The 24843-nt window shown below is 42.9% G+C and overlaps 1 protein-coding gene across 1 annotated transcript in view; it reads left to right on the top strand.

Annotated features, from left to right (window-relative positions):
- The window catches only part of FAM234A (family with sequence similarity 234 member A), a gene marked incomplete at its 5' end in the record, with an annotated part of 537904 nt that overhangs the window by 273288 nt on the left and 239773 nt on the right, over positions 1-24843 (top strand). The window contains 1 exon segment of the mRNA XM_044089425.1: positions 8428-8560. Within this exon segment, the coding sequence (XP_043945360.1) occupies positions 8428-8560 (133 nt within the window).

Here is a 24843-nt window from a genome sequence, read left to right as displayed (position 1 = left end):
GTCTGTTCCCATAGCACTTTGAACCAATCCATAGAACTTCCGGTGTTCTTCCCAAATCATTCCAATGCAGTAGAATACAGGTTTCATCAGCTGGATGTTCATAGACAATTACATTTTTATTTGCACCGGACTAAGGACTTCAACAAGTCAGATCAATTATTTGTTTCCTTCTCCGAATCCAGGTCAGGTTTACCAGTTTCCAAAGTAACCCTATCAAATTAGATATCTAGCTGTATAGCTTACATTTATACCTCTGAGGGTAGGCTTTTACCTTTCAAAATCAAGGCTCATTCTACGAGATTTCAGTCTACCTCTGCAGCCTTTCAAGCCAGGATCCCACTTGATAATATCTGTGCAGCAGCAATTTGGGCTAGCCTTCACACTTTTATTACTCATTACAAATTGGATTCTACCTCCAGGGGTAGAGCATCCTTTGGTTCCATGGTACTCATGAGTATTTTTCCTTGAGCCACCCAAGAATAAGGTGCTAGGGGCGCTGTCCCATCAGTAAGATTGAAGGCAAGATAGGATTACAGAACATAAAGAAGTTATGTACTCACCTTAACGTTCCATGTTTGTAGTCCATCTCACCCTTCATTCTTATGGACCCACCCTCCTACCCCCATCCTGGAAGTACCTGGAGACAGAACAATATTATCATTATTCACTGGAGACCTTTTATAATTGGCTTCTTTCTGTATGTTGGTTATTATTTCTCCTAGTTAGCAGCAAACAAGATCTGGGGATTGTACTGATGCACCATGGGATACCTACCTAGCCACCAGCCAACTAGAAGATTTCGAGCTTCTAAATAGGCCAAGTTGGGGCCGAGGATCGGCTCAAATCTCATCAGTAAGAATGAAGGGCAAGATGGACTACAAACATGGAACATTATGGTGAGTACATAACTTCTTTTTTTATTGGTGTGTTGGCCCTTATTCTAGCTATTTTTGATGTATTTGTGAACAACTTGCCTATTCTAGAGTGGTGTTTTGCTGGAGGAGTTTAGGTGAAAGTACAGCTGTGTAAAATCTTGCCATAACAGTAGATGTCCTTGCCTTCACCACTGCAGTATTCATAACTTATGGGATTCCCTGCCATGAAGCCCGTCGTCCAGCTAGTCTACTAAAGCCTATCATTACTTTAAGGTACGCTGAACATCACCTAAACACTCCTTGTGTAGCGTAGGGCATAAAGGTGACTTTCAGGTGTACCATCCTTAGAACTGATTGCCCCAGTAGGAACAGCAGTCCAAGAAAAACCTGAACATTCAGGAAGGAAAAAAAAAACTAGGTGGGATGGAGAGAGGGATTGAATATTGCAGTGGTGAAGGCAAGGACATCTACTGTTAGGTAAGATTTTACACAACTGTACTATGTCCTTACATTCGCCATTGCAGTATTCATAACTTATAGGAGAGTGCAAAGCTCAAGAAGAAACTTGGGAGGAGGAAGCAGCAGTAGAGCCCTCTAAGAACTCATGAAGAATGGCATTAGGAAAACCAGCTCTAGCTCTGGAGATACCATCCAACTTGTAATGTTTGGTAAAAGTATACACAGAAGTCCAGGTAGCTGCTTCAAGAATAGAATTAGTGTCTGAGCCCTTGAAAAAATCTCCTAAAGAAGATATAGCTTTAGTAGAATGAGCCTTTACAGAGGAAGAAAGGCTGTCACCATGAAAAGTGTAACAAAAAGAAAAGCTTTGAAAAGCACGTACAAATAGTTTGCTTGGGAACATCCAATCCTAAAGACCTAGGATGAAAGGAAATAACTGATCAGCTTTTCTGATAGCTTTAGTTTTATCCAAATGAAGTCTGAGCTGTCTGTGCATGTCTAAGGTATGCAGAACCCTCTCACTGTCAGATTGAGGAGAGGGGAAAAAAGTAGGCAAATTAATAGACTGATTAAGTGGCAACTCATTAACTTACTTTGGCATAAAAGAAGGATTGGTACACAAGGACTCCCTGTCCTCATGAAATATCAAAAAAGGCAGACAAGCCATAAGGGCTTGCAACTCAGATACCCATCTGGCAGAAGCAAGAGCTAACAAAAGAACGGTCTTCCAAGAACAATGTTGCAAGGAAGCTGAAACAGCAGGCTCAAAAGGAGCCCGAGTCAATTTATCCAGAACAAAGTTAAGATCCCAGGGAGGTGGAACAGGGTTCTTGGGAGGTCTAATATTAAGGACATCTTTAAGAAATTGCTTAGCTGCAAATCTAGAAGCTAACGAGGGAGTTAAAGGCAGACAAGGAGGAAGAGCTGATAAGTGGGCCTTAATAGAAGAATAGCCCAAACCTGCATTGAGCAACTCACACAAACAAGAGAGAATCAAAGGAACATCCACAGTAAGTGGGTCCAAATTTCTAGAGTAGGTTTCCTGGTCTCTTGCAGGACTTACAGCACATCCTTAGAAAAAAGGTGTCTATGAGGGATCAAAACCCTATCACCCAGGTAGAAACCGCACTCTCCAAAGCTAAGAATACAGCATCCATGGGACCAGATGACATCCCAGGCTGTGTACTACATGAACTACAAAATGAACTGGCACCTCACCTAAGTGTGATGTTTAATCATAGCCTCACCTCAGGCTTCGTGCCCACTGAGTGGCGCACAGCTACAGTTATCCCGCTCCACAAGGGAGGATCCACCTTGGATCCTGGGAACTACCGTCCCATCAGTCTGACAAGCCTGATTTGCAAGGGCATGGAACGCATTATCATGGAATTATAAACAAAGACACTGGCAACCTTCAAACACTATACCTCACCCAGTTTGGGTTTGTGAAGGGCCGATCTTGTCTCCTGAATCTGATTGACTTCTTCGAATCAGTCTCCAGAGCTGTGGACGAGGGTAAGGCAGTCCAAATAGCCTATCTGGACCTCGCCAAGGCCTTTGACACCATCCCCCACTCTGGAATCATAGATAAACTTACTAAGCTGGGCATAAATCCCTACGTCACTCGATGGGTTGCTAACTGGCTTACTGACAGAACCCAGACAGTAAAAGTAGCAGACTCCAAATCCAGCTCCAGACAAGTGACAAGTGGAGTACCTCAGGGTTCAGTCCTGGGACCACTCTTGTTTGGCATCTACTTCTCTGAAGTACAGGCCAACACTAAGGGACTCTGGCTAACAAAGTTTGCAGATGACTGCAAACTGGGAGCCATTATTGAATCCCCAAATGATGTGGATATTCTACAAAAGGGCCTTACAGAAACAGATACCTGGTGCCAGAGCCATGGGCTCAAGCTTAATGCCAAGAAATGTATAGTTATCCCCTTTGGAAAAAAACATGTACCCATGAATTACCACATAGGTGGCAGGACACTAAACATCGAAAGTGTGATGAGAGACTTAGGGACACAGGTGGACAATGGTCTCACTTTCGATAACCACATTGCCACAACAGTCAGGAAATCCTTCTATGTGGCACACCTCATCAGTAAGGGCTTTTCATCCAGAAAAAAGGAGGTCATTGTCCCACTGTACTCATCCCTCATTAGACCCATTATAGAGTATAATGCCCCGTTTGGTATGTACCTCACAAGACATCTGCAACAGCTTGAAAGGCCACAGAAATACCTCACTAAAAGAATCATAGGCCTAAAGCAGATGCCATATACTGACCGTCTAAAAAAAAACTCCAGCTATACTCTGTGGCATATCATCTACTTAGAGGCGATCTCTGCTTAACATACAAGGCCATGTCAAACCCTGAGCTGTTGGACATGCTCCACTTAAAGAAATCCCAATCCCTCAGAGCCACACGCTCCAGGGATCTAAACCTTCTCATCACAATGAACAAAACTTGCTGGAGGGATAGGTTCCTGACCCAGAGACTCCCCATACTCTGGAATAGACTGCCCATACATATCAAGCAGAGCACCTTTTTGGCCCTCTTCAAAAGGAACCTTGATGATTGGATGGGAGATAGGAAATTCACCCTGGGGATCATGTCAGTCGCCCTGCTCAACACGGGCCTGGAGATGTAAATATTGTGGGAAGAAATATCCAGGGAATTGTTATGGCTAGGCTTGCATAGGCCCTAGGGCCGATAGCCTAGTACCAACCTATGAACCCACAGTGTCAGTTGAAGTGTGGGCATTTTGGGATGGATGAGAGATCCCTTGTCCTGTGTGAGTAGATCCACCCTGTGAGATAACTTGTGACGATTGCCTTTGGCTAGATGCAGAAGTAGAAGGAACCAGTGCTGTCGCTGTCACAAAGGAGTCACCGACAAGATTTTGGGAGCATCCTGTTGAATCTTGAACAGGACTCTTGAAATGAGAGGAAGGGGAGGGAATGCATAAATAAACATCCCCTTCCAAGAAAATGAGAGGCTGCCCACATTCCATACCAGAGGACCTGGGACTCTGGCACAAAACATGAAGTTGTCTGTTCAGAGGGGAGGCAAAGAGATCTACTTGAGCAGTATCCCACTGGTGAACAATGTCCAGAAACACATCCCTGTGAAGCATCCATTCGTGGGATTGAATGAAGAACCTGCTCAGTGTGTCTGCCACAGTGTTCTGACTTGAAGGAATATAAACTGCCTGAAGAGTCTATTGATACTTGACAGCCAGATCCCATACCAGAAGTGCCAGCCGGCAAAGAAGATAAGATCTTGTTCCCCCTGTTTCTTGATATACCACATCACTGTGGCTTTGTCTGTGAATATCTTGAGAGGCCCAGGAGAGAAAAGAGGATGAAAGGTCTGAAGAGCTCTCATCTCTTTGACGTTGATGTGCTGCTTCTGCTGATGAGGCAACCACACTCCCTGAACCTTCAGGGAGCCAAATGTTGCTCCCCATCCCACATCTGAAGCATCTGTGAACAGAGCCTGAGAGGTAAGAAGAGGATAAAAAGGGAGCCTTGGATTCAGCGACAACTGCTGAATCCACCACAGAAGTTCCTTCTTGAGACAAAGGGGAAGAGGAACTGTAAAGTGTAAAGGATGCACATGTTGAACCCATACCAACTTCAAAAACCACTGAAACTTCCTCATGGTGAGTTTGGCCAGCGGGAGCATTGGAATGGTGGAAGCCATGAAACCCAGAGCTCTCAAACTCCCTGGCTGTAATGGAGGCCAGGGGAAGAAGACTTTGAAAGTAAGAAATGAATCTTAAGGCCTTTGGAGGAGGCAGGGATGCCAGCATTGGCACCTTCTGAATCCTGCAATCTAGAAAGACATGATCCTGAGAAGGAGTCAGGGAAGACGTTTTGAAGTTTACCATGAACCCAGGCTCTGAAGAAGAGAAATGGTAAAATGAAGATTTTACTAAAGGACATCTGGAGTGGATGCCTGAATCAGCAGGTCATCCAAGTAAGAAAATACTTGGATCCCTTGAAGCCTGCAAAAAGCAGCCACAGGAGTGAGGCATTTGGTAAACACCCTTGGGGCAGTAGAAAAGCCAAAGGGCAAAGTGCAAAACTGAAAATGCCATGAAGCAACAGAGAAACACAAAAACTTCCTGAAAAGAGGATGGATTGGAATATGGAGATAAGCATCCTTCAGATCTAGAGACACCAGAAAGACCTGAGGGAGCAAGAGAGGAAAAAGGGTCTGAAGGAACAACAACTGAAAGGAAAGCACCTTCAGAAAGTGTTTAGGTGGGAGAGGTCTAGAATTGGTCTCCAAGTGCCTTCTTTTCTGGGCACTAGAAATATTCTTCAGTAAAACCTTTCTCCCTTTGGGACACAGGCACCGCTTGAATAGTACCCTGAGACAAGTGATCTCGAAGAACCTCTGGGGAAATAGGGAAGTAGTTTTAAGGAGGCTGAAGAATGCCCATAAAAGGAGGACGGGAAATCCACACCATGAAGTACCCGTGACAGATAATTAACAGAACTCAAGAATCCTGGGTGATTCGAAGCCAAATAGGAAGAGAAAGAGAAAGGCGAAGAGAAAGAAGAATGTGGCTGGGAACAGGTGCGATAGACAGACAGCACCTGGTGTGTCAGGAAAGGAAGGTTTTAGAATCCCTGCAGACTGAGTGACCTTAGCAAGGAGGAGCCCGTTTACCTCCCTTTTTACCTTTAGCAGGAGGGTGAGATTGCCTATGAACAAAGGTTGACTTAAAATGGCAGTTTCTCTGAAATTTAGGCACAGGAGAAACAAAGACATGTTTAAGCTCCCATAAAGCCTTCCCCTTGGCCTGAAGAGACTTAAACAAACCAGCAGCCATTTCCTCAAACAAAAGTTTAGTATCCACAGGAGCATCCATCAACTTAGTCGTGGCAGTCTTTGTGAAGAATCTGTCTCCCACACTGACATTTTACTCTTCCTGGATGACGTTAACCCCCAAACAGCACAAAAAAAATCAAGATAAAAAAGGGTACTTATCTGCAATGTTGAGGACTTCAGTAAACAGGAGTAATCACTGGAATTCCAACATACAGAAAAAACAGCAAAAAAACGGACTGAGGCACACAGACTGGTTAAAAACAGCATTTGGACTCCCGGTGAAGTTCTGAGGATGGTACACCTGTACGTCACTTTTATGCCCTACACTACTCTAGGAGTGTTTAGGTGACAGTCTATGTACCTTAAAGCAGTGGTAGGTTTTGTTAGACTGGCCGGTTGAGGGGCTTCATGACAGGGAATCCCATACATTATGAAGGAAGGGAGGGTTGCCATATGTGCTTGCAACTTGGAAGCTTGTCTGGCAGAGATGAGAGCCACCAAAAGAATTAGTTTTCAAGTACAGAATTGAGAGAGGCAGTTGCTGCTGGTTCAAAAGGAGGGAGAGAGTTTTTTCCAGTACAAAGTTGAGGTCCCAAGCAAGGGGAATAGCTTTCTTTGGAGGTTTCAGGTCGAGTGCATCTTTCAAAAAATCCTTTACCTCTAGTCTGGCCAGAGGCAGAGGATCCAGTGGTAGGCATGTAGGTATGGAAGTGTGTGCCTTAATGGATGAGTATGCCAGGCCACACTACAGCAGTTCACACAAATAAGAGAGGACCACTGGGGTATTAGCCTGTATTGGGTCCTGATTTTTTTTTTGTCTTACACCATATGGTAAATCTTTTCCATTTTGCTATGTCAGGATTCCTGGTAGTAGGTTATCTTGCCTCCTAGAGAACCTTAAGTATGTCCTCAGAAAAGTGGTATTAAAAAGGGATCCTAATCCTATCGTCCATAATGTCAGGCTGAGGGATGATTGGTTGGGTTGAGGTTGTGATCCCATGCACTGTAGAGGGAAGCTTCTGGTTATGGCCCTTGCCTAGGTGGAAGAGAAGGGGGAACCAGTGCTTCCTTGGCTAGTAGAGAATCAGTAGTATCTTTGGGTATTCCCTTGGGATCTTTAAGACCTTAGGAAGAAGTGAAAGTGGAGAGGTGGTGTATAAGAACCTCCCTTTCCAAGGAAAGGACATGGCATCAATTTTTCAAGCTTGAGGGACAGTAGGTCCTGGTGTAAGGGTGGCATTTTCTTTCTTCTTGATAAAGGCAAAAAAGTTCTGTCTGAAGCAACCCTGTATGTGAACTATAGCTAGAAAATCATATTATAACAGATGTTCTACTGATCACTGTTGCAGTATTCTTTATTTCCCTATCTTCCCCACTTCTCTGATTCTTCTTTCCTTTTCTCATTGTAGACCGAGGGGGATCACTGTCTTTCTGCTTCTTTCTGTTTTGGCTGACAAGTCCTTTTGTTTCTCAGGCCTCTTCAGTCTGTCTGGCTTACAGATAGAGGATTTATGCTCCTACATTTGCTTATGCACTCTTACATCTGTGTGTGTAGGTCATACATCGGACATCTGGCTCTGTGGAAGGTTTTGGCTTTGGTACCCCAGCCAGATGCCCAAGTTATTTGGGGAGAAAAGCCAACAGTTTGTAATACTGCAAAAGTGATCAGTGTGACATCTACTGTTATGATAAGTTCTTACACAGCAGTACTTCTCTTACCTTACCTGTAGGAGACAATCGGAACATTTATCATTGTTCTTCACTGGGTGCTGGTTATTGAAAGGTAATATAATTGTAATATTTAAGTGTCTTGGAAATGGAATCTTAGCTGTAACATTGAGTATCCCTTTATAAAACATAATGCTGCTACAAGGAACAATTGTCTTTTTGTAAGTTTACTCCAGTTTAATAACTCTGTTTTTTACATCAGAGGGTCAGTACATTATGGCATTCTGTAACTGGTTTAACTGTAGAGTTTTCTATTCTAATTTAGCTCTTTATAGACTATTAAATGGCCCATAGTAGGGTCTAAGTTTGGAAGTATAAACTTTGAAAATCATCTTGTCAAATTGTGAAGCTCCAGGAGGGGAAATTGTTGGAGGATTAAGGGTAACAGTGTAAAATATTGGTATCTGCTTCTTTTATTACTCTTGTTACACAGTTACTGTTGCTGAATGTATGAATCATAAATTTTGTACAACTGTAGCTTGACCGTGTTCACTTGCTTTGTTTTCTTTTGTTACAGATTAATGGTGCTGCTCTATCGGGTAGAGATGGCAACCAGATTGGACAAGTTGTAATCCACAATGTGCCCACAGTTACAGGTTTTTTATTGCACAAAACTAACACAGGATCCCATTATCTCCTTGTTAACACAGGTGAGCAGTAAAGAGAAGACTCTAAAGTGTTTGCTTAGTTTGACTGTGGAAATTATAGTGCATACTTATTCACTTAAAGTTCATCCATTTATATTTAACAATGCATATATCTGTTTATTGCTACTTGCTTATTTTTTATTACTGCCTACTTTTGCTGTCAGTAACCTGACTGTGTGACATTGATGGATAAAACCCCAAGTATGACTTAGATGAGCTATGTTCATATAGCAACTCAGGTGCTAGAAGAGCAGTATAGGGTGAAAGTGATCGGCTTATGCTAGCTTGGCTTTCCTGGTGGGGAGGAATTCATAGGTTCATAGTTACATAGTACATGTTAGTTAGGAAGTCTGTGTGTGTGTGTGGGGGGGGGGGGATATGTTAGTTTGGGCATTACTGTCTGCTCTATTAGTGACAAGGGGCAAGACCTGTATGAATTTCAGGTTTCTCATCCATTTCCAGGTTATGCTTTAATAGACTTAGGGATGGATTCTTCACATAGCTGTTCAAGAGCATGGAGATCTCTGAGATGCAAATATGTCTCACCAACTTATTTGTGTCACAAGCAAAATTTAAATCCTTGAATCTGGTGATTCTGATGCTGTTCATTTTGCAGATTTGCAAAAGGTCCATCAGGGCTGGATCTGAGGATGCCATGTATGCCATTCATATATCGTTCCTGATTAACCTGTAGGAGACTGAGTATAGAGATAGGGCTTTAAGGCAATCTGTATAGGACAGTGTGTTAATACCCTGGATTCTTCTGCTAAGGACCTTTGTGGGCATTCCAACTGTTGCATATGTCTGGTCAGGTGCATGCCGAAGGGCTCATTATAATCACAGATAGGTCTGATAAGGTAGGAGTAAAGTGGCTCTATGAGTTCCTTGGAAATTAATGCCATATCCTTGCTTATAAATTTAGCAACATAGAATGATTTTTGCAATACCTTGGCCACGTTTGTCAACAGTCAGATTACTGTCTACATATGTTCCCAGATCCTTGACTCTACAGGATCAGCTTTTAGGGGTGTCAGATCGATGGAGTAATTAGGCTGGGTGGCAGTTTTCTCAAAAGGCACTATAATGCATTTCTTGGCCTTGAATTTTAATTTGTGACTTGGGCACCAGTCATTCGCCAGTGTTAGACCCTCTTGTAAGAAGTTTGTGTCATGGGGGGAATCTGATAGCTCCCAATTTGCAATCATCTGCAAACTTGGTTAGCCAAAGGTCCTTGACATAAGCCTTTAGCTCCAAGAGGTAGATGCCAAAAGGGACGGTCCCAGCACAGTCCTGAGGTACAACACTGGTGACTGGTGTCTTAGTGAAGGTGGTATCACCAATCCTGACTTCCTGGGGGCTGTCTGATAGCTAGCTGGAAATCTAGTGAGCTATGTAGTGTTTTATGCCAATTTCAGTGAGTTGGTCAATTATTCCCAAATGGGACATCATGTCAAACACCTCAGCCAGGTCCAGGTAGGCAGTATACATCATATTCCCCTCATCAGTTTTCTTGTTGACCTTCTCAAAGAAGTCCACCAGGTTTAATAGGCATGACCTTCCCTTGACAAAGCCAGACTGGGTTAGGTCCAGTGTCTGAAGGTAGCCTGTGTCTTTTTTGAACATTTCCATGTTCATTCTTTCCATGGCTTTGCATATTAGACTAATTAGATTAGTAAGTCTATAGTTTCCAGGGTCTGCTGATGGTCCATTCTTGTGAAGTGGGATAACTATTGCAGTCCTCCATTCTCATGGTACAAAGCCTGTTTTGAGGCTGTAGTTGAGAAGTGACCCAAGTGTCCCTGATAGTTCATGATGTTCTTTGTGTTTCACTGTTGCAGTCATCACATTTGGGTTATCTGCTTGCAGTAGCCCTCAGTCGGCCTGATTAACAAAGTCTTGGGTCCTGCGTCGGTTGCTGTCCCTTCTTCCATGACGTCAGGGGTATAAAACATGCAGCCGACGCCATTACATCAGTCTTTTGTGCCATGCAGTGCCCGAAGCAGAAGCAGTTCACAAGTGCCGGTCGGCCGACTCCTGAAATTTTCATTTTCGAGTTTCAGTACAGAAGTCTTCAACTAAAAGCTAAGTACTCCATTGGGGAAACTTTTTCTTGCTCTAAACCGATGTCAGTAAAAGTAAATAATTGCATTACTTGTGGAAAGCAAATACCTCATAAAGATTTTCATTCATACTGTATTCCTTGCCTAGGCCCTGACCACGATGTACCTCGCTGTCGGTTTTGAGCCTTATTTAAACCACGAACTAGCCGTCGTCTGTATATTTTCGCTTCTAAATATTTTGGTACTCGGTTCAATTATCCTGATATGTGTTCGGTAAGCCATCTGACTACTGACATTCTGAAAAAACGCAAAGATAAATACAGGGACAGGCCGCCTAGCTCCAAAGCTGCCGACGACACTTCTCCTAAGCCAGTCGCCAGTTCGCCAGTACTCAGTGAGCACTTTCGCAGCCCCTGATACCTGCTACTTCAGATTTGCAGGCCTCTACTGAGACCTATTCAGAGTCTGGTATGCCGCGAGATGCTTCAACTGTGGAACCTGTAGATGTCTCTACCTTGGATGGGTCCGGAGCCGCTGTGCAGGCACCGGCTTCTGAGGGTGTATTCAGGCCTACTGACGTGCATATTAAACCGACGCCATCTTCTTCTTCAAGGCTTAAAACTTGTACCATGCCTAGAAAACTGACGCCCAGACCACATGGTCAGGCCTCTATGCCTAAAAACAAATGATAAGAATGGCTGAAGACCTTATTACTTTAATCAGGGGAAGCCAGCCTTCCCCCTCTAAGAGACCTAGGACTGAGTTTGCTTATGATACTTCTGACCAGTATTCTGAATTTTCTGTTTCCTCTGACCAGGATTTACCCTTATCTACCTATGAGGATTCTGATGCTGAGGACTCTGTTCCCTCTGCTTCTCCCCCAGAGGATTTCTTTTTTGGTGAAACATTGCATACTCTCAGGGGGCATTTTCTTTGGGTAGATCAGGATTTCTCTGATTCTAAAAAGAGGCTTAGGGATTTCTTACTACTGCCTCAGCGCAGGCCTTTAGCCGTACCTCCTGTACTAGACATTGTTGATGATGCTTTTTCGGAATCTAGCTTGGCCCCTGACTCTTTACCTCATGCTCCCAGAAAACCTGACAGATATTACAGGGTCCCTGACTCTCACAAGTTCCTTTTTAAAAATCCTACTGAGGACCCAGAGACCATTTCACAGGGACCCAAGGGTATTAAAGCTACTACTGCCAAAAATACTTCCCCCTCTGATAGAGACTCCAGGGCGCTGGATAGATGGGGTAAGAAGGTATACACTTCTGCAACTTTGGCCATTAGGGCTTTAAACTGCCAGTTTCATATGTTAAAGTATCAGCAGCACATTATTGGATTGCTTAAACAGAAAATGATGTTGATTCCTGATTGTGCTGAAAATAAGGATTTACAGGATTTACTCCACTTAGCTGAACAAGTTGGAAAGCATACTTTGCTATGTGGTTTTGATTCACTAGAGGCATCTTGCAGAGCTGCTGTAACTGGGTCTGTACTTAGAAGGCATGCTTGGCTTAAAGAGCAGTCCTTGCCAGATCATGTTAAAGCGAAATTACTGGATGCTCCCTTAAACCAGGACCACCTGTTTCGCAGCAAGGCAGAAGACGTTCTTAAAAAGATGGAGGAAAAAGCAAAATCTATGCAAACTGTTAAAGATTTTTTACAAGTACAGCCTCCAAGGTTTAGTAGGCATTGGCCTTCCAAGAATTGGTCCTTTCCTGCCTCTTCCAGATCTTCTCAGTCCAAACCCAGATCCAGCAGAGCTCCCAGGCTTCAGTCCCAGGGTACGCACAGGACTAAGCAGTGGGGGGCCTCCACTTCCAAATCTGGGAGTAATAAAACTCCCCCTATGGTAAACTGTCTCAATGACTTCTTTTTAAAACTTCCAAGCACTTCTCAACTAACTGCCCCTTGGGGGAAAGATTGCTCTTCATGCAAAGAACTGGGAACTCATTACCCAGGACAAATGGGTTCTAAATGTAGTGTCCAGGGATACAGATTTCACTTCCACACGTTACCAACACAAAGCGGATGGCCAGATCTACCCCCAAATCAGTGGGCAGAGGCCCAAAAGCAAGTACTTTCTCTTTTAAGCATGGGGACTATTCAGTTGGTACCAGAAGAGGAAAAGGGGCAAGGTTTCTACTCAAGATTTTTCCTGGTACCCAGAAAAGACAGTTTATGGCATCCTATCCTGGACCTGTCTACTCTAAACACCTTTTTGGTGATTCCAAAATTCAAGATGCTGACTCTTCACCGGTTGGTCCCTATGCTAGGCAAAGACGCCTGGTTGGCAACACTAGATTTAAAGGAAGCATACCTGCACATCTCAGTCAGGGAATCTGGCAGAAGATACCTATGCTTCAAAGCAGGCTACACGCACTGTCAGTTCTCTGCACTGCCCTTTGGCTTATCTACTGCGGCCAGGGTATTCACAAAGTGCCTAGCTCCAGTCATTGCATTTTGCAGGCAAGTAAATATTCAAATATACCCATACCTGGACGATTGTTTAATTCAGGCAGAAAGCCAGGACATGCTTTTGAATCATCTGGCCTTTGTACAGAGGGTGCTAACCTGTCTGGAGTACACCATAAACAAAAAGAAATCACACCTGGTACCCTGTCAACAAATTACATTCCTGGGAGCAAGCTTCAATACAACTTCCCAGATGGCTTTCCTCACACCAGAGAAACAAATTCATTTGACAACCTACTTCAAACAAGTGGCCACAAAAACCCTGCTATCTGCAAGGCAAATACTACAAACCTTGGGGTTCATGGCCTCCTGCATTCTTCTAATTCCATATGCAAGACTGCATATGAGGAAACTACAGTGGTATCTAAAAAGCCTATGGTGTCGACATTCTCAGGGTCTAGAAGCAATAATTTCTATCATACCTTGCCTACGCCTAGAGTTTCTTTGGTGGGCAGAGGCCTGCCTCCAAAACAAGGGACTACCATTCACACTACCCCCTGCCACCCAAACCCTAACAGAAGCATCATTCTCTGCATGGGGAGGCTCACCTGGCAGGGAGGTGCATTCAGGGCAAATGGAACCCAAATCAAATGCACCTGCATATCAATCAAAAATAAATGTTAGCTGTACTCTGACAGCCTTCAAGGGCCACATTCGTCCAGGAAAATTAATGGTAAAGACTGACAACACCACTGTTATGTGGTACATAAACAAGCAGGGATGTACACATTCTTAACCCCTCTGCAGACTAGCCATGGCATTGTGGAACACAGCCCTGAGCTACCAAGTGCATCTACAAGCTCAATTCCTGCCAGGAAAACTGAATACACTGGCAGACGAACTAAGCAGAAACCTCATGGACCCACACGAGTGGAAATTGGAACCAAAGATTTTCAACATGTTGACAAGCAAATGTGGGAGCCCAGATATAGACTTGTTTGCCTCCCCCCAGAACTATTAATTGGACAAATTTTGCATAAGGACTCCCCACAAACAAGTTTGGAAAGTGGATGCTCTGTTCTTCAGCTGGAAAACCCTATCAGTTTATGCCTTTCCTCCTCTGCCTCTGCTCTCCAAAGTACTACTAAAGATCAAACAAGACAAACCAAGGATGATTTTGATTGCACCAGACTGGCCACACCAACACTGTTGGCCCCATGGCACCTGCCCCAGACTCCTACCCTACTGTCTCAGCAGGACAACCAGATCCTGCATCCTCAGCTTCAAACACTGAACCTAGCAGCCTGGCTAATTACCTAATCTCTCCTTTACCATCCTTCAGTATACCAGTGATGGATATCATTTTAGAGGCAAGGAGGCCCAGTACTAGAAAATCTTATGCTGAAAAAATGGAAAAGATTCTGTGCCTGGAACCAATCACAAGGGATGAGCACAGCAGTGCCCAATTTACCTCAGATTGTACAATACTTAACTGAGATGCTTCACAAGGGCCTGTCTTTCTCCTCCATCAAAATTCACGCCTCAGTCATTTCAGCTCATTATAGAACAGAACCTCCCCTCTTCTCTCATCCACTACTGAAGCAGTTCCTCAGAGGGGCCAAAAATTTATGACCACCCAGGAGAGCTCCAACTCCAGCATGGGACCTTAACTTTGTATTGGAAAAACTCACTCTTCCTCCTTTCGAGCCAGCTGCTACTACAGACTTAAAATTCTTTTCTTGGAAAACAGCTTTTCTTTTAGCAATCACTTCAGCAAGAAGGATATCTGAATTACAGGCCCTCATGGTAGTGGAGCCTTTCATCATCTTTCATGCGAACAGGGTGTCTCTCAGGACCAATCTCGCTTTCATGCCCAAGGTGGTATCCAGTGTGGCTCTTAATCAGTCCATTCATTTTCCAACCTTCTTTCCTAATCCACAGAACAAAGGGGAATGGATACTGCACTCTTTAGATGTGCACAGACAACGTAGATTCTACTTGGACAGGACTAAACCTCAAAGGAAATCTGACCAACTGCTGGTGGCTTTTGCTGCAGGGGCAGAGGGGAAGACTATTTCAAAGCAAACCATTTCCAAATGGATAGGCCATTGCATTCATTTCTCCTACAAGCACCATGGAAAACCTATCCCACAGGGGATTAGACCCCACTCAACCAGGGCTGCATCTACCTCTACAGCCTTTCTCAGAGGTGTCCCTACCAGGGACATCCTAGAAGCTGCTACCTGGAGTTCTGTACATACTTTTACCAAGCATTACCATCTGCCAATTTTCTCTAAATCAAGAGCTGGCTTTGCCACTGCAGTCTTGCAGGGCCTTATAGCTGGTCCTAATCCTATCTAAATTCCTCCTCCCATCCTTAGCTTTGGGAATCTACCCAAATATGATGACTGCAACAGTGAAACACGAAGAACATAGTGCAGTTGTGTACACTTGCCGTAAATGTAGATATTCGAGTGTATTCACTGTTGCAGTCCTGGTTACCCTCCCTCCAGCTCCCTTACTTCTTTTGGCTATACCTCTACTCTCCTTTATTATGCTCAAAAGCTTTTTGGTGTATTTGCTTTTTTATTGGAGGTATAACCTTGTATACTTATAGATTTAATTGCTTCCCATTAGGGGGGACCTGACATCTAGGGCAAGAAAAACTGATGTAATGGCGTCGGCTGCCTGTTTTAATACCCCTGATGACCTGATGTCACGGAAGAAGGGAAAGCAACCGATGCAGGTTCCAAGACTTTGTTAATCAGGCCGACTGAGGGCTACTGCCAGCAGATAACCCAAATTTGATGACTGCAACAGTGAATACACTCCTACATCTACATTTATGGTAAGTGTACCCAACTGTACTTTTCAAGCTAGGTAGGAGGCATCCCTGGATATTGTTGGAGCCCAGTGAGGCTGCCTTAGTAAGTGCCTCATGGACCTGCATGATTAAATAATAAAATAGTAGGGTAGCATAGATCTCAACTGCAGGCCAAAAATGTAGGCATATAGTTTGTGTTTCTGGTGTACGCTACCCTTTGAAGTGCCATTAATTACTGTTGAGAGGCTTGTTTAGGCAGGGCAATGGAGTAAGATACAAGCACTGGGAGTGCCATGCCAAAGGTTATGCGGCTTGAAGAAAAGTCGTATGCTGTTGTCAATCCTGTATATTACGTAAACAAGGTAAGGCTTCTGCAGCAGTTGGAGTCTTATGCAGCACTTATTCTATATAACAGTCTTATGCTAATCCCAAATATTAAAATTATAAGTGCATGAACCACTGTTCATAGACTGTCCCTATATGCCAGGCACCAACTTGGTGCAAATTAATTTGATAAACTGTTTTTAAATGCTACACTTCTGGTGGGGGCAGGACTACAAGCTGGAGGATGAGTTGAAGGGGTTTTCTAAAAACTGCTTGGGATGCTGGGAACTGTACAAAAATGGATTTATAAAATACAAATAATGCAGTTCCCTCACTACTGAAACTACATCTATTTAAAAAAAATAGTGCTGAAAGCTATTCATTGACGGAATGTTATTTTAAGGAGACTGCACTCAAGCAATTCCCATAAAGTTGCTAATTTTACAAAATGGATGACATTTAATTATAACTACTAAAGCAAGCTGTAATTATAAGTAATGATGCAGGCAGCAAAATTGAGACTTATACTTGCAGTAATGACACAGTAACAGGACAAGTTAATATTCAAATCCACAGGACAAAAACTGACTAAAGAAATAGCTATAGAAAAGGTATTTATCATATTCAGGGACTGACCATTTCTGGCACTGTAACAAAATCTTAAAACATGCTTCAAAGAGTGTCCATTGCTTTTGCTCTTTAAATTCATTATTGTGAACAGTGACATCAAATGTCTTGAGGTATTAAAACTCTGCTTTATCTTCCAAGGTAGTCAATATAGAAAGAGAAAAAAATAAAACAAAGGGCATCATATCTTTTACATAAGCAAATAATTAAACAAAGAAGTCTGCATATGGGTGGAACCTTCAGTATTTTCATTGCTAGTTTCAGAGACTGTATAGATGTTCTTCGTGTCTCACTGTTGCAGTCATTACATTTGGTTAATCTGCTGGCAGGTTGCCCTCAGTCGGCCTGAATAACAAAGTCTTGGGTCCTGCGTCAGTTGCTGTCTCCTCTTCCATAACGTCAGGTCGTCAGGGGTATAAAACATGCAGCTGACGCCATTTTAATCAGTCTTTCTTGCCGCGCAGTGCCCGAAGCAGAAGCAGTTCGCAAGTGCCGGTCGGCCGACTTCTGAAATTTTCATATTCGAGTTTCAGAACCGAAGTCTTTAAACTAAAGCAAAGTACCCCGTTGGGGAAACTTTTTCTTGCTCCTTACCGATGTCAGTAAAAGTTAATAATTGCATTACTTGTGGGAAGCAAATACCTCATAAGGATTTTCATTTGTACTGTATTCCTTGCCTAGGCCTGATCACAACGTGCCTTGCTGTCAGTTTTGTGCTAAATTTAACCAACGCACTATTAAGCGTCGGTATTATTTTTGCTTCTAAATATTTTGGTTCAAGATTTAACTACCCTGAAATGTCGTCAGTTAGCAATCCGACTACCGGAGTTCACAAAAAACGCAAGGAAAAAGAGATAGACCGTCAAGGTCCAAAACCGATGACGAAGCTTCTCCTAAGCCAGACGCTGGTTCGCCGGTACTCAGTGAGGCACTTTCGCAGCCCCTGATACCCGCTACTTTTGAGTCACAGGCCTCTACTGAGAACCATTCAGAGTCCGGTATGCCACAAGATTCGCAAAGTATTGAACCCGCGGATGTCTCTCCCTTGTATGGGTCCGGAGCCGCTGAGCAGGCACTGGCTTCTGAGGGTGTTTTCAGGCCTCAACATTTTTACATTAAACCAATGCCAGCAACAAAAACAAGGTAAAAAAAACAACTTCTCTGTCTAAAAAAACGACACATGACCCGCTTGCTCAGGCCCCTATGCCTAAAAAACAGATGATCAAAATAGCTGAGGATTTAATTAACCTTGATCAGGGGTTCTCAACCCCCCCTGCTAAGAGGCGTAGGCAAGGCACTGATTATGAATCTTAAGATCAGGATTCCATTTCTTCTGATTCCTCTTCTGATCAAGAATTTTCTATTCCACCCTATGAGGATTCTGATGCAGAGGAATCCATCCCATCTGCATCTCCTCCAGAGGAGTACTCTTTTGGAGAGACTTTGCATACTTTAAGGGAACATTTTCACTGGGAGAGTCAGGACTTCTCTGAATCAAAAAAGAGGTTTAGGGATTTCCTTCTGCCTCAGCATAGCCCTTTGGCAACACCTCCTGTATTAGACATTGTTGATGGTGTGTTCTCAGAATCAAGCATGGCTCCTGATTCCCTGCCTCTGGCTCCTAGTAAGCCAGACAGATATTACAGGGTTCCTGACTCCCACAAATTTCTTTTCAAAAACCCTGCTGCTGATCCAGAGACTATTTCTCAGGGTCCCAAGGGTGTTAAGGCTTCTACAGCCAAAAATCCTGCCCCTTCTGATAGAGATTCCAGGGCGCTCGATAGATGGGGTAAGAAGGTTTATACGTCTCCAACCTTTGCAATCAGGGCTTTAAACTGTCAGTTTCATATGCTTAAATATCAACAGCATGTCATGGGCTTACTGAAATAGAAAATAATGTTGATTTCTGATTGTGTGGAAAATAGAGTTACAGGATTTATTGCATTCAGCAGAACAGGTTGGAAAGCATACTTTGCAATGTGGTTTTGATTCCTTGGAGGCCTCTTCTAGGGCCGCCGCTACTGGATCTGTGATTAGAAGGCATGCCTGGCTCAAGGAGCAAAATCTGCCTGATCATGTTAAAGCTAAATTGTTGGATGCCCCTTTGCAGCATGATACTCTGTTTGGTAATAAGGCAGAAGAGGTTTTAAAGAAAATGGAAGACAAAGCTAAATCTATGCAAACTGTAAAAGATTTCTTGCAAGTGCAGCCACCCAGGTTCAGTAGGCACTGGCCTACTAAAAATTGGTCCTTTCCTGTGTCCAACAGAGCCAGTTAGGGCAAACCCAGGCGCTCAAAAGGCTCCAGATATCAATCACAGGGTTCTTACAGGTCAAAGCAATGGGGTGCCTCCACCTCCAAATCTGGAGGAAACAAAGCACAACCCTACAGTAAGCAGTCTCAATGACTTCCCTCTATCATCTCCAAGTACTTATCTTTTGGCAGCCCCCTTGGGGATAAAACTAGCACTTCATGCTCAAAATTGGCAGTTAATTACCCAGGACAAGTGGGTATTAAACATAGTATCCCAGGGGTACAGATTTTATTTCCATACTTTGCTAATTCCAAACGGATGGCCGGAACTGCCACAAAACCAGTGGGCAGAGGCCCAGAAACAAGTTATGTCCCTCGTGGATATGGGGGCTATTCAATCGGTACCAGAAAATGAAAAAGGACAAGGATTTTATTCAAGACTTTTCCTGGTACCCAGAAAAGACTATTCATGGCGTCCAATACTGGACTTATCGATTCTGAACACATTCCTGGACATTCCAAAATTCAAAATGCTGACTTTACAACAGCTACTGCCGATGCTAGGCAAGAATGCTTGGTTAGTAACTTTAGACTTAAAAGAGGCATACCTGCATATCCCAATAAGGGAATCATGCAGAAGATACCTCCGCTTCAAAGCAGGCTTTTTGCATTACCAATTCTCTGCACTGCCCTTTAGCTTATCTACTGCACCCAGGGTCTTTACAAAGTGCCTGGCACCAGTAATTGCATTCTGCAGACAAAGAAACATTCAAATTTATCCTTATCTAGACAATTGTCTCATTCAAGCAGAGGACAAGGACACTCTTCTTCAACATCTGGTGTTTGTAAAAAGGCTTCTAGCATACCTAGGGTACACCATAAATGAAAAGAAATCACAACTGGTACCCTCTCAAATAATTACGTTCCTGGGTGCAAGTTTGAATACATCTGCCAAGATGGCTTACCTCACACCAGACAAACAAAGACAATTGACAACATACTTCAAACAAATGGCAACAAAAACCCAGTTATCTGCAAGACAAATTCTGCAGGCTTTGGGGTTCATGGCATCCTGCATTCTAATTCCATATGTGAGACTGCATATGAGGAAACTTCAATGGTACCTAAAAAGTTTATGGAGTCAACATTGTCACAGCCTGGAAACAATGATTCCTCTCATTCCCTGCCTACAACAGGAGTTTCTTTGGTGGGCAGAGACATGTCACCAAAACAAGGGACTGTCATTCACTCTACCCCCTGCCATCCAAACCCTAACTACAGATGCATCAGACTATGCTTGGGGGGTCCACCTGGTAGGGAGATGCATTCAGGGCAAATGGAGCCCAAACCAAATGCATCTGCATATCAACCAGAAAGAAATGCTAGCTGTTCAGAATGCTCTGACAGCCTTCAAGGACTTACTTCATCCAGGACAACTACTGATAAAGATGGACAACACCACAGTTATGTGGTACATAAACAAGCAGAGGGGTACACATTCCTACCCCATTTGCAGATTAGCCATGGCCTTGTGGAACACAGCCTTGACTTACCAAATACATCTTCAAGCTCAATTCCTGCCAGGAAAGCAAAATACTCTGGCAGACGACTTAAGCAGAAATCTTATGGACCCGCACAAATGGAAACTGGATCCACAAATCTTCAGCATGTTAACACAGAAATGGGGGAGCCTAGACATAGATCTATTTGCCTCTCCCCAAAACTATCAGTTGGACAAATTCTGCACAAGAACTCATCACAAAAAAGCATGGAAAGTGGATGCTCTATCCTTCAGCTGGAAAAACCTATCAGTCTATGCCTTTCCAGCTTTGCCTCTACTCTCCAAGGTCTTACTAAAAGTCAGGCAGGAAAAACCAAAAATGATCCTAATTGCTCTGGACTGGCCTCGCCAGCACTGGTACCTGCTTCTAAAAAATATGTCACACCTTCCTCCGTGGTACTTGCCTCACTGGTACCCGCTTCTAAGGAATATGTCACACCTTCCTCCGTGGTACTTGCCTCAAACACCTCATCTATTGTCTCAGCTGCACACTCAGCTCCAAACTCTGAATCTTGCAGCATGGCTAATCAACTAATTATTCAAACCGCATCTCTCAGTAAACCTGTGATGGATGTCATTTTGGAAGCCAGAAGGCCTAGTACTAGAAAATCTTATGCTGATAAATGGAAGAGATTATTTGCTTGGAACCAAGCACAAGGAATAGACACAGCAAAGCCCAATATGCCTCAGATTTTACAATACTTAACTGCGATGCTTGACAAGGGCCTATCTTTTTCTTCAATAAAAATCCATGCCTTTGCCATCTTAGCTCATTACAACACAGAGCCTCCCCTCTTTTCTCATCCACTGCTTAAACACTATATCAGAGGGGCCAAAAATTTAAGGCCTCCCAGGTGAACACCTACTCCTGCATGGGACCTCAATTTTGTGCTGGAAAAACTCACCCTGCCTCCTTTTGAACCAGCAGCTACTGCGGATATAAAATTTCTATCTTGGAAGACAGCTTTTCTTTTGGCAGTCACTTCAGCAAGAAGGGTTTCAGAACTACAGGCTCTCATGGCAGTAGAGCCTTTCATTATATTTTACCTGGACAGGGTGGCCCTCAGGACCAATCCTTCTTTTATGCCTAAGGTGGTATCCAGTGTAGCTCTTACCCAGACCATTCACCTGCCAACCTTTTTCCCAAATCCGCAAAACAAGGGGGAGCAGATTCTGCATTTATTGGATGTGCACAGACAACTAAGATTCTACTTAAACAGGACAAAATCTCTAAGAAAGTCTGAGCAACTACTGGTAGCATTTGCTGCAGGATCAGAGGGGAAGGCTATATCAAAGCAGACTATGTCTGAATGGATAAGCCACTGCATTCGTTTCTGCTATTTGCACCATGGTAAACCTGTGCCCAGGGGGATCAGATCCCATTCCACCAGGGCTGCCTCTACTTCAGAAGCTTTTCTCAGAGGGGTCCCAACCAAAGACATTCTAGAAGCTGCTACTTGGAGCTCTGTTCATACGTTCACAAAACATTACCATTTACCTCTCTTCTCTAAATCCAGGGCAGCCTTTGCCGCTGCAGTCCTGCAGGGCCTTATAGCTGCCCCTAATGCTGTTTAGTTCCATCCTCCCATCCATAGCTTTGGGATTCTACCCAAATGTAATGACTGCAACAGTGAAACACGAAGAACATAGTACAGTTGTGTACACTTACCATAAATGTAAATGTTCGAGTGTATTCACTGTTGCAGTCCGGGTTACCCACCCGCCATCCCCCATTCTATACCTTTTCTTTCCTTCACTATACTCAAAAAGCCTTTGTAGTGTATTTGCTTTTAGTTGAAGGTAAATTTTATGTTTCGAAGGTGCATTTATATATTTACAGTTTATTCATATATATTTTTGCTCCCCATTTGGGGGGGCACCTGACATCTGGGGCAAGAAAAACTGATTAAAATGGCGTCGGCTGCATGTTTTATACCCTGAAGACCTGACGTCATGGAAGAGGAGACAGCAACCAACGCAGGACCCAAGACTTTGTTATTCAGGCCAACTGAGGGCAACCTGCTAGCAGATTATCCAAATGTAATGACTGCAACAGTGAATACACTCGGAACATCTACATTTATTGTAAGTGTACACAATTGTACTTTACATGGGTTGGAGTCCAGGACTTGAGTAAGGGGGTGTTAAATGCTAATTCTGAAATACTACTACAGGCCTCAGTAAGGGTCCTACCTAGTGTAGATGGCCAAGTGCATGCAGGAGGCTTCTGCTATGCTGCCAGGGCAAAATGTTTGCCATTTTCAGAGTGCTATATGTTACAATCCTTGGAGGCACCGTGCTAGCTCTACACCATTTTTGAATTCTGCATTATCCAAGACATAATCTTAATGGAAAAATTCAAGTTATGCTTCTAGGGAATGCGGATTTTTTTTTCTTATAATATATACCTAGCAAGCCTATTTCTGATTTCGGTCATCTTAGAACCAAAAGTATGTTCACTTATGTTTTTGTAGTGATTTTGCGATAGACCTGATTTCAATGTAACAAATGTATATGTGGGTGTAGGACACTGCATCTAATGACCAGCTACACCAATACCCATATAATCAACATAAGAATGTTGAAACAGCAATTCTTGATATGTTCTGCGTAAGCTCCAGGAATTATCCTGGAATATATATATATATATATATATATATATATATATATATATATATATATATATACACACACACACACACACACACACACACACACACACACGGGTCTACTTCTTTTCGTTGAAAACTCATTTCACCTAACCCAAATCGCTGAAAGCTCATATTACTGAAAACTCATTTCACTGAACTGCAGTTAGTATATATGGCACTGTGTAGAGTAGTGTAAGGCAAGTAAAATATATATGCCCTTTTCCCCACTGTAGTGTGATCCTAGAGTTAGTATATATAGTTGGGGGGGTGTAATCCCCCCCACCAGTTTTGGGTTTAAATTGTCTTTGAGTTAGTCATTGGCATTTTAAGTGTACATGTCTATAGTTTAACATGTAGTTTTGAAATTCAGCATTGTAAACTTTTGGTGAAATATAATATAAACCCAAACTAGGTGGGGGGCTATGCCTCCCACACCCCCAAACTATATATACTAAATCCAGTATATTTAAATATGTGTATATAATAAATAAATATGTGTATAAAATATATATATGCGTGTGTGTGTGTGTATATATATATATATGTGTGTGTGTGTGTGTGTGTGTGTGTGTGTGTGTGTGTGTATATATATATATATATATATATATATGTGTGTGTGTGTGTGTGTGTGTATATATATATATATATATATATAAAATGTGTATGTATATGTGTGTATATATATATATATATATATATATATATATATATATATATATATATATATATATATGTATATGTATACATACATATACATACCCCCTTTAACATACATCTCAAACACACACGCACACACACACACAACAGATGCCTTATGAAGTTAGGACCTTTACTTGAAAAGCAATTTGGCTGAAAACCTTTTTGGATGAATGTTCATTTTGGCTGAAAGTTTTCTCTGAATCTGTTAGACGTACATGTCACACGGCTGTTTAATAAGAAGGATTTGCTTTACCTATACGTTATCACTGCTGATGCCGTTCAAGTTTGTGTAACAGCAATGATTCCTTTGGTGCATTTTTTTCTGTGATTGTGTTACCATGCAGTTAGTATGTAACAGGAGCATGGAGTGCTTGCCCCCCGGGAAAAGTTTTTTTTTAAAATATTCTCCCTTGAATGCTTTTGACTGTGTGATGTTTTATTCAGCGGTAATACTTTGTCATTTGCACATGGTCCCACTAGATCCAAGGATTTGTTTTACTTGTGAAATTGAAAAGACTTGTTGGTGAGACAGATGTGTATCTCAGAGGACCATCCATGTGAAGCAGAGTCCATCCTTAATTTTAAGTGTAACCTTGACCAGTTGATGGGAAATCAGAAATTCACCTTATGTCTGGCCCCCCATGGCTCTGATACAGAGGCAGACAGCAATGCCCAAATTAACTTGCCTCCCCTCCCCGGATAACCTCCTCCTAATAAACGCCCGTGATACACAATAGCTTGGATTGCACACCTAGGGTTGTAAAGCTCCTGGTGGTCATTAGTTAGTATACAACTATGAACCTGTAATCAGCTGATGGACATTCTGCATATCTCTGTGCTATTAAGAGATGCATAGTGGATATGTC

This window comes from Protopterus annectens, chromosome 12.part0 (genome assembly GCF_019279795.1).
Source record: "Protopterus annectens isolate FY-2018-M chromosome 12.part0, PAN1.0, whole genome shotgun sequence".
Lineage (NCBI taxonomy): Eukaryota > Metazoa > Chordata > Ceratodontiformes > Protopteridae > Protopterus > Protopterus annectens.
Note: the sequence above shows the minus strand (reverse complement) of the source record. Positions and strands in the feature narration are given on the sequence as shown.